This window comes from Mustela lutreola, chromosome 12 (genome assembly GCF_030435805.1).
Source record: "Mustela lutreola isolate mMusLut2 chromosome 12, mMusLut2.pri, whole genome shotgun sequence".
Classification (NCBI taxonomy): domain Eukaryota; kingdom Metazoa; phylum Chordata; class Mammalia; order Carnivora; family Mustelidae; genus Mustela; species Mustela lutreola.
Window position 1 is genome coordinate 5,065,725 of NC_081301.1, and position 9,945 is coordinate 5,075,669.

The 9,945-nt window shown below is 60.2% G+C and overlaps 1 protein-coding gene across 2 annotated transcripts in view; it reads right to left on the bottom strand.

Moving 5' to 3' along the window:
- LAMC3 (laminin subunit gamma 3) overlaps window positions 1-5,108 on the bottom strand; it is a 56,414-nt gene extending 51,306 nt beyond the window's left edge. For both annotated transcript variants that reach the window (XM_059142603.1, XM_059142602.1), the window contains exon 1: window positions 4,736-5,108. In XM_059142603.1, coding sequence (XP_058998586.1) covers window positions 4,736-5,108 — 373 coding nt within the window. The remainder of the gene's footprint in view (window positions 1-4,735) is intronic.
- Between the last annotated feature and the right edge of the window lie 4,837 nt (window positions 5,109-9,945).

Genomic DNA, 9,945 nt, shown 5'->3' on the forward strand with positions numbered 1-9,945 from the left:
GCGCTGTGGCACAGCTGTGCAAACAGGCTTTCCTTCTGCATCTCAGAGCTAGGGCTCCACACAAACAAACCTAAACCCCAGTGTAGCACGACCTGCTGTGACGGAGTAAGGCCGGGGGGGCTGCCCGGAGGAGGGCGCCTCTAAGCTGAGCAGGGCAGACAGTGGCTTGTCCACAGCTGCATCCCAAAGGCCTGGCCCAGGGCCTAACACACAGTAGGTGCTCAACTGAGCTTTGGGATTTCTCTCTCCTGTCAGTCCTGGGTCGGTCCTGAGCAGCTCAGACAAGGGTGAGGCGGCCGGGACCAGCTGGACGCAGGGGCTGCGGGGAACGGCAGCTTCTGTGAGTGGACGCACACCAAGGCTGTTGCCTTGACCCTTGGTCTGTGTAGAGCCCAGCGTTCCCGCCAGAACCTCCAGGGAGAAGGAAGGAGAACGCGGCCCCCAGCCCCGGCTCCAGCCAACGCAAACACGGCCGCCCACGGGACAGGAAGCCGCCATGCAGCCGAAGCTCTAGAGACCTAGCGGCTTCGGGGCTCTGCAGCGGCCAGCAGGGTCCTCGTGATGTCCAGCCCCCACCCAGGCCAGGCCCCTCTGTCTCCTTGTCCCCTCTGCTCCCGCCATCCAGTCTCCTGGCGGCCCCGGGCTGTCCCCTTGACCTGAAAGATCCTTTGCTCCTTTGGCAGCCCGCTACCCTAGAGATCTCAGGAAGGCCTGCTAACCATGTGTGTTCCCAGGGCATAAATCCTCATTCCCGTCATCCTGGGCTTACCCCGTCTCCTGGCAGACTGTGCCCCTAGGCCAGCAGGGCCGAGGCTCAGCTCAGGCTTTGGGCAGCCAGCTGAACAAAGGCACAGAGAAGGCCTGCACATGGCAGGCAGATCTGAGCCTGGGGAGGGGCCAGTCAAGAGCCCACCTGCCTTCCCCCTGCATCTATCTCCTCTCGGGGCTCAGTGCGCACCTGCTTGGGTTTTCCTGTCACTTCAGGAGCTTCTTAGAAATCCAAGGAAGTTTTCAAGTGAGAAAGGAGTTTCTCTCCACCCTCTCCAAAAGCCAAGGCGCAGACCAGCCTAACTCTGCAGATGATTGTTCTCACGTGAAGCACCGTCATACGGGACCCCGGGGTGTGCCAAGTACTGGCTGCGTGACCCCGGACAGCTGACCTTACTTTCAGAACCTCAGTTTCCCTGCATGTAGAAGAACTCGGGCTGGGCTGCGGTTCCGAGCACGAGGTGGGAACCCACGGAACTGTGTCTCTCATTCCCGATGACCAAGCACCTCCCCCAGCTTGCCTGCTTTCCAGGGCCTCCGTGGAGGGTGAGGAGCCGCCAGACCCCGCTGCTGCCTTTCATCCCAGACAGGAAGGCTCAGCTTGGCGACTCCGGGATTTGGAACAGATGTCTGCGAGATCACAGGGGGCTGGGAAAGCAGCGACCTCCATCCCGGAGCTGACCAGCCGCCTCTCCCTCCCCGGCCCCTCTCCCCGCTCCTTCAGAGGCCCCAGGCCAGAGCCAGCCACCCATCCTCCCCTCCCACGAGCCCCCAAGGAGTGGGGGACCTGCAGAGGAGCCAGCAGAAGTGCCCTGAGGACCAGGGGGAGAGGACGGGGGCCTCCGCTGGGAACACCCTGACGACAACCCCAGACCTCCTCTGCCCCTGGTATTATGCAATCCACAGCTCAGCACGGAGCAAACCGAAGCTGAATGGAACCCAAGATGGGCTCAGTCTGGGGTGGCTATGGGTCTCTGGGACCCCCAGTGCAGAAAGAGGACCCAGGGTCAGGACATCTTTTGGAAGCCAGCTCGGCGAGCGTTTCCTAATCCCTGGGTTGAGGCCACCCTCGGGGAAGCTCAGCTCTGAGTTGTTCTCAGCAGAGTGGCCTTGGCCACACACAAGGACTGTCACAGCTCCTGTAAGCACGTGGCCAACCTGAACTCATGGAGCCTGCACGATGACCAGGGGGAGGTGGCCGGTCTCAGCCCTATTTCACAGGGGAGGACACGGAGGCACCAAGAGACGGAAGCACTCGCCCAGCAAGTGGCTGAGCCCTGCCTGCGTCCTAAGTTCATTTTGTGATATCTACTCCACTCTGTCCCCAGAGCAGGCCAACGAGATCCCAGGCTGGGACCAGATGCACAGGACCGAGGAGGGGACACTGCCATCCATTCATTCGGGCTTCCTTTCTCCGCCCGTGAACATTCTGGAGCCCCTCCTATCCGCCTGGTGCCGCACCCGGTGACAGAAAGAACACTGGGTCAGGGCGAGGTGTGTGTGTTTGTGAATATGCATGTGTTTGAGTGTGACTATATCCGTGTGTGAGAGTTTGAGTGAATGAGCAAGTGAGTATGTGTGGGTGTGTGAGTGTGAGGGTGAATGTGTGACTGAGCAAATGCAAGTGAATGTGTGTGTGAATGGAGGGGTGAGTGTGCGGGTATGTGTGTGAGCATGTGGGTGAGTAAATGTGTGCATCTAAGTCGACGTGTGACGGTGAGTGTGTGGACACGAGTGTGGGTATGGGCACGTGAGTGGATGTGAGTGTGAGTAGGTGTGTGGGGATGAGTATGAGTACACGCGCGTGAATGTGTGCCCGTGAAGGAGTGGATGTGTGAGTGTCGAGGAGTGTGTGCACATGAATGTCGAGTACATGTGTGCAAGTGTATGAGTGTGAGTAGATGTGTGTGATATGGATAAGTGTGTGGATGGGCACAAGTGCGAATCGATGAACGTGAATGTGTGTGCACGTGTGAGTGTGACTACATGTATGTGGATAAGCATGTGAGTGAGTGTGAGTGAGCACACGAGTGTGCATAGATGTGTGCAGGTGAGTGAGTGGGAACAGATGTGTGTGGCTGAGCATGAGTGTGAGCCGATGTGTACAGACAAGCATATGAGGGTGCACAGATGTATGTGATGAGCACATAAGTGTGAGAAGATGTACGTGTGTGAGTGTGCATAGATGTGTGTGGATGAGCAGACGTAGATAGCAGCAGTGTGAGTAGATGCATGTGAGTTTGTCTGAGTGTGGCTGAGCGTATAAGTGTGAGTAGATGTGTGTGGGTGCGAGCGTGAAGTTCCCTGTGGCTAAGTGTCCCAGGCAGAGCTCAGCAAGGTCACCCGGCCAGGCAACCCGGCCAAGCGGACGCTTGCGAACGCTCAGCTAAGGGGAGCTGCCCCCAAACCCCACCCCAAGATGCTTCCTGCCCCCCCCCCCTTGGTCTGAGCGGGGACAGAGCCTCTTGCCCACCCCTGGCTCCACTGACACAGGCAACACACCACCCTCTGTCATGGAACAGCGTCTTCCCCCACAGCCCCCACCCTGTCCCAGATTCCTTCTCCAATGGTCTTGGGGTTCTGCCAGCCCTGTCCAGCCAGCTCCCCCAGACTCCCTCCCCACGCTGGTTTCCTGTCACCCGCTGGGCAGAGACCCCGCCCCATCTAGCAGTCCAGACAAGCCAGTGACAGTGACAGTGAAAGCCCGGGGAGCTGCGCTGCTTGGGGGTGATAGCGCACAACTGGCCTGCTCTGCTGAGGGGCCCAGTGTCCCCACCCCCACCTCACTTCAATGTCATCTCCCAGTCCTCCCTGAAGCGCTGTCACCCAGGGTTGGAAGAGCCGATTCCATGGCTGGGTGGAGCTCGACCTTGGATATCCATGATTGCTTCTTTCCAGTCCTTTAGCAGCTGTGTGCCTTTGGGCAAGACACTTAACCTCTCTGAGCCTCAATTTTCTCATCTGAAAACTGGGCATATGGTCCCATAACCCCTAACCCAAACTGCTTAGCTGTGGATGTGTTTTGGAATTCAGAATTGTTCAGGGTTTAGAGAGACGATGTAGTCCTTATACTACGGCTTGTGTGAACACCCCCAGCTGGGTTTGCTCCCCCCCAGGCTGTACTTAAATGAGATTTCAGTAGCAAAAACGTATGAATATTCATTCTAACTAGGATAAACAGGGTCTATAAATAGCCTTGGGTCGGATTTAGCAGCCAAAACGAATTACAAAAACACTTGAATTTTCAAAGTTTGGGGAGATTTCAAACCCACAGACAAGGGAGTGCAAACGCGTGGACACCCCCCCCCCCCCAAAAGGGGCTGCAGGCAATAGATAAGATGTGGAGTTCAGGGCCTGGCACGTCTTGGGGCCCAGGGAGTACCTGGACCGGGCTGGACTCGAAGGGGAAGGGGATACTCCCATTTCCAAACGGGAGTGAAGGGCTGGGTCCAGACTCCAGATGCTGAGCCACAGGGAAGGGAGGGACGGGAGGGGCAGGACGGCCTGGCCGTCAAGCCCAGTCACCCAACAGCAAGCTTCGCTCCTGCTCAGGGGCTAAGCCTTCCCGGAGGTGAAGCCTTGTCTCCTAGCCCCAAGAACACACCCAGCACTGCCCACAGCCCCAGGGATTCATGAGCCCCCAGAGCCCCCACGATTAAGAGCTCCTGCCCCAGAGGGCGGACTAGTGCACCCCCGGGTGAGTCCCCCCTTGTCTCCCACAAGGCTCTGAGTCTAGGAGGCAGCAACCCCTTTGCAGCGCACGACCCTCAATCCAGACCCACAGCTCTGTAAAGGGCTCCGGGGAGGCTTCCCGCCCCTGCCCGCCCCCACGGGGCCACCCACCCGTCCTCCCTTCCCGTTACCCGGGAAGGCGGGCAGCGGGCACGGGCCGCGTCGGGTCTGCAGCCAAGCCCGGGCGCGCGGCGCCCCCCGACGGGCTGCGGTCCGGGGACGCGGCGGCGCTTACCCAGGCGGAGGGTGAGGTTGACCGAGGTGGGGTACTGCACGCCGAAGGCCATGGACGGGCTCTGCCACCAGGTGCTGTCGTCCTGGCTGTGGAAGTCGGTGAGGTAGGCGGCGTCGTGGCGGCGCCGGGGGTCGGCGGCGTCGCAGCGCTGGCACTGCGCCCCCGCGCCCGGCGCGCCCACGTGCGGGCAGAAGTCCTCGGGCGGGCGGCCGCACGTGTGCGAGGCCTCGGCGCGCCGGCCGAACGCCGCGTTCTCGAACACCGGCAGGCAGCGCTGCGGCCGCCCCGCGTCGTCGTAGCACGCGCCCATGCCCGCGCCCGCCGCCCGCGGCGCCAGCAGCGCCAGACCCAGCAGGAGCCCCGCCGCCGCCATGGCCCCCGGGCACCGACGCCCGCGCGCGCCCCGCTCTGCCACGGCCCGCTGCGCCGCGGTGGGCGCCCACCCGCCTCCCTCCGCCCCTCCTCCGGGGGGCGGGGCCGGGGCGGGGCGGGGCCCCGGGCGGGGTGAGGGGAGGAGCGGGGCGGGGCGGGCGGGGCCCCCACCTCGCGGCCGCGCGGTCCCTGGGCGCTCACCCCCACCTGCTGGACGTGCCCGGGAGTGCTCCAGCTGCCCCGGGGCCCTGCGGCGAGAGCCCGCCGCCAGGAGCCTCGGCGTCCTCATCTGTGAAATGGGACTGGTCACGACGCGGGGTCATTTGCACTCTGTGCGGTGTCGGTGGCTGCTCAGAAGGTGGCAACGGCTCGCTGGGGTCTTGCCAAGGCCTAAGAGAGAGAGTCTTACTGCCTAGTCCTTCCCATGGCAGCAGAGTCACCCAAGGCAGATTCTGGGATGGCTCCTCGCCTTTCGGCCTCCCCATGACCTCTGAACAGTCCTCCCACGGGTCACGTCTGCCTGAGATATTTGTGACCAAGGGTACTGGTCTCGTCACAGTGTCCCCTCAGAGAGGCCTTCCTGGCCCACCCCTGATCGCTCTCCCCTTTTATTTACTCTCCATTTCCTAAAATTAGTAAATCAAGAGGGAAAAGCCATATGCTTAGATCAATAGATGCCAGGGGAAACACTGGAAATCCAGCAGCCCTTCCAGAAAACCCTAAGGAAAATGGAAATAAATGGTCTGACATGCGGAGCACTGTTTTCCAGCGCTGGCCTCTGCAGCGAGGGTCCCAGATGCAAACTAGGTCCTGCCAGCCAGAGGTCCTCGCTTGCGGTTTGGAGAGCAGAAGTGGGCGGGGAGCCATCTCCTGCCCTTCTGGTGGCCAGCGGGGTCACAGACGAGGACGGTTCCGGCAGGAGGGTGCTTCCAATATCCCACTCTGCAGGGGCGGAGAGTCCTCTGTGGGCAGTGGTGGCAGCAGTGGGGTCTCAGTTCCTATTTCTGGCCCCCAGATTTGCACTTAGAGGGCGAGCTCCCAGAGGCTCCTGTGGTGGCAGCTTCCCAGGTAGGTCAGTTCTGCAGTGTCCTAGCTCTCAGCCCTTCCAGTCTTTCCAGCCGTCCACGAGCACATCATTCCTGCATTCAATCCTTCCTGTTGGAAATAGCTAAGCCCCTGCCAAGGGCTTGGCCCAGAGCCCAACGTGGAATGAGTGTGCGGAAAATTGCTGTCGCTGTAGTGAAGACAAGAGCCTACCCTTGGGAGCTCTCCATCTGGTCAGAGAGGGAGATCATGCACGCCCTGGGAAACAGGCCGTGATGATGTTACAAAGCTTGTTCTCACCTGGTTCATAAGACAGGTGTGGCCTCGTGTTTACAGTCATCTGTTCCTCGGCAAACCACGCTGCTGCCCACTGTGCCCCCAGCACTGTGATGGAGCAGGGACCCAGAGAAGAGTTAGACACCTCCCTCCCAGTGCCTCTCTATGCCCAGATGTCCATGAATGTCTTGGGGCTTGGGGGTGGGTGTGGGTCGGTGATGGCTAGCTCTGCCTAGAGTTGGAGAGTGCTTTCCAGAAGAGGTGACACGTAGACAGAGCTGTAAAGGATCAGTATAGGGAAGGGGAGGAGGCCCAGCAGGTGCAAAGGCTCAGGGGTGACTGGGGAGGGCAAGAGTGTCGTGTGTTTGCAGCTCAGGGTGGGGGGTTGGTCGCGGGGGAGACTGGAGCATGAAGTGGGGGGTAGGGGGCACCTCGGGGATGAGCTGGGGCTTCAGCTTGCAGATGGTTCACGGGGACAGGGACTTCGTGTGGCTCACCCTGGCGTCCCCAGAGCCTGCGCTGAGTGTGGTCCGGGGAATGTTTGTGGGGTGAGCAGGAACAACATGCCCGGGAAAGCCTGATCCGACAGGGAGTGGGCAGGAGATGATGGCTCCTTCGAGAGGTGCCAGCTGGGTGTTCAGTGACCTTGCCTAGCTCCGGGACAAAGGGGCCATCCTGCCTCTGCTGACGACCTCAGTCCCACTCTCTCGTCCCAGGTTCCCACTTGCCTCCTGGTTTTCCAGTTTCTCCTGCCTCAGCTCCACATCCAGCTGTTCATGTTCGCCCAGGACCCACCACCAGGTGGCGACATTGGCCAGATGACAGGACTGGTCTCTCTCGCCCCCTGGCGGCCAAGGACACCTTGGGCGAAGGTCCCCGTGCAGCAGGGGCCCAGGGACCAGAAGTCACTTGGTCCAGGTGACAAATGGGTCCAACGTACAAATGGGAAAACTGAGGCTCAGAGAGGGGAAGTGGTCTGCTGAAAACACATGCACAGCGGGACATGACCAGGTCCCTCCCACCCCAGAATGGAAGTCAGGGAGGGACTGGGATCTATAGATGCTGGGAAGCCAAGTGTGGCCCCCCAAGTGCACCCACAAAGTCCCAGGATAACTGCCAAAATCTGCGTGACAAAGAGACAATGAACACCTCTGTGACCGCGGGAAAGGGACCTGGAATGAGCAGAACTGCAGACGTGACCATTTGGGACACTGGGCAGCAAGGGGCCTGCTACTGTCAAACTAGAGAAGGCTCCGAGAGTTCCTTCCCAGCAGGACTCACCACGACCCCAGTAAAGGCAGCTGTGCCCTGCCCCCAGGGGATCCTCCGCACACACATGACAGCAACCCAGTCTTCGCAGCCCACAGGAGTTATGGACCACCTAGCCTCGGTTTCCCTGCAGCTTAGACCTTTAACACCCAGTCCCACAATCTGCCCGTGATCCTAACCCATTGTCTTAGTGGTGGCAGGAAGCCTGGAAATGCTCTTCAGCAGCAGAGTCAGTTCCCTCCAGGAAAATGGATGGGGATGGAATCCAGGGGGCCAGCGTGGAGGTGGTGTGGGAGGAGGGGCCAGTATCTGTGTGGCTGACGGGGAGGGGGGGGTATGCCTATGCTGGGGACCCGTGGAATCTCTGCAGAGGCCTGGCCTCCAGCTTGGGGCTCTGAGCAGAGGTGGCAGACTGCCCTCCCCGCAGCCCACCTACCAAGGGTTAAAACCTTCCAGGCAGAGAAAGGAGAAGAACCCTGTCCTGATTTGCTTAATGAACGCTAATTAAAAAGACAGAAGATAGCAGATTCCTTCAGGACAAAGATGAAAGGCCTGTTAATTAAATCTGGGGAGATGGGGCCAGGACCCCCTGATCCCACCTGACAGCCCCACAGCCTCCTTGGAGCCCAGGGTTGGGACACTAGCAGAAGGGGGCTAGTGTCCTTGAGGACAGCCTTGAGGCCTTGAGGCCCCACCTGGTGGGTCCTGCCCCTCTGGGTTGCCTCGCGTTTTCCCTATCCGGACAGCACGAGCATTGGCCTAGATGACTTCCCACAATGCCCTGTCTGGTGGCTCCAAGGCCCTGAAAGCCTGCGCTCTCTATCTGTATGCCTGGGCCTCAGTCTTCCCTTCTGTTAGGTGGGGAGACGCTACCTGCTCAGCAGTGAGACAGACAAGGCATGAAGTCAGAACTGGGGGTCTGCCAAGGCTATATGGGGAAGTTTAGTGACTGGCTACAGCTGGATCCCCACGACCCTACTGCCAGGCCCAAGCCCATGTGTCTGTGCTGTGATCACCCTCCAGGGCACCATCCTGTACCTCTGAACAAGGACAATGTGGCCTTCACAGAGGTTTCCTGGGAGCCGGGCCCAGGCTAAGTGCACCACTTGCATAGGGAAGTGTAGGCTGTCCCACTCATGGGGCTCCCCAAGGGGTTAGGGAGACGGACAGTGACCCGGGAAACAAACAGTGAATTAGGAAGCGACAGGTCCCTGATAAGAGCCACAAAGGAAACAGATGAGGGAAGGGGATGAACTCTGAGAGGGGTTGAGTTTAGTTAGGGTAATCAGGGAAGGCTTCTCAGAGGAGGTGAGAGATCAGTGGAGACTGGCAAGATGGGTTGGGAGGCAGGGTAGGGAGGGAGGGCACCCACTGATGGGAGGTGACAGGGGACCCCCTCAGCTGTCACCAGCACAGAGCATACTCTCCCTGGAGTTAACAAGTTCAGACAGGCCGAGGGACATGGCTGGCCTCGGGCATGTCACCACTCAGTCTAGCAGCAGTCTCACGACCCTGCCCCCTGCACTGTGCCCAGCCAGGGCCCAGGATGAGTCGGTCCTAGGTCCCCTTCAAATGGAGGGGACCCAAGAGGACAAAGAATGTCCTCCTTCTGGGTGGTCCAGGGACCAGAGGGCGGGGCTGGAGAGGAGGCTCTGAGGACAGACATTTACTGGGTCCATACGCTAAGCCCTGGGGACAGAATGATGAGTGATAGCAAAACTGCCCCTACATTTGGGGGATCCAGATGATAAACCGGTGATTATAACAGAGGAGAGCCAGTTAAAGCCCTGGGCTGGAGAGGCCAGGGGAGGCTTTCTGGAGGAGGTGGGGGTCTCCGCTGAGAGCTAGAAAGGAGATGGCCAGGAAAGGGGGGTGGGGGTGAGCATTCCAGGAGAGGGGACAGAGTATGAAAGGCTCCGAGGCAAAACGGTGAGGAACTGAAGGGTGCTCAGTGTGGCCGGAGGTGGGAGTTCGAGAAGAGGCTGGGGGGGATGGCCGAGGTGGGAGCCGGCCGTCGGCCGAAGAGCTCTCATCTCCCCTGGGGCTGCGGACGCCGTGGGAGGGTGGGGACAGAGATGACACGGAGCAGGGCTGGTTTTGGAAATTCTTTCCTGGCTGTAGCAGGTCGTGTGGTGGGCTGCGGGGGTGGGCGTGGAAGCCCACCTGGGCTGTGGGAAAGGATCTGGAAGCTTCCATACGAGGCAGGAAGAGAGGGGGGTGGCCTGGACAGGAGCGGGAGCCGGACGGCT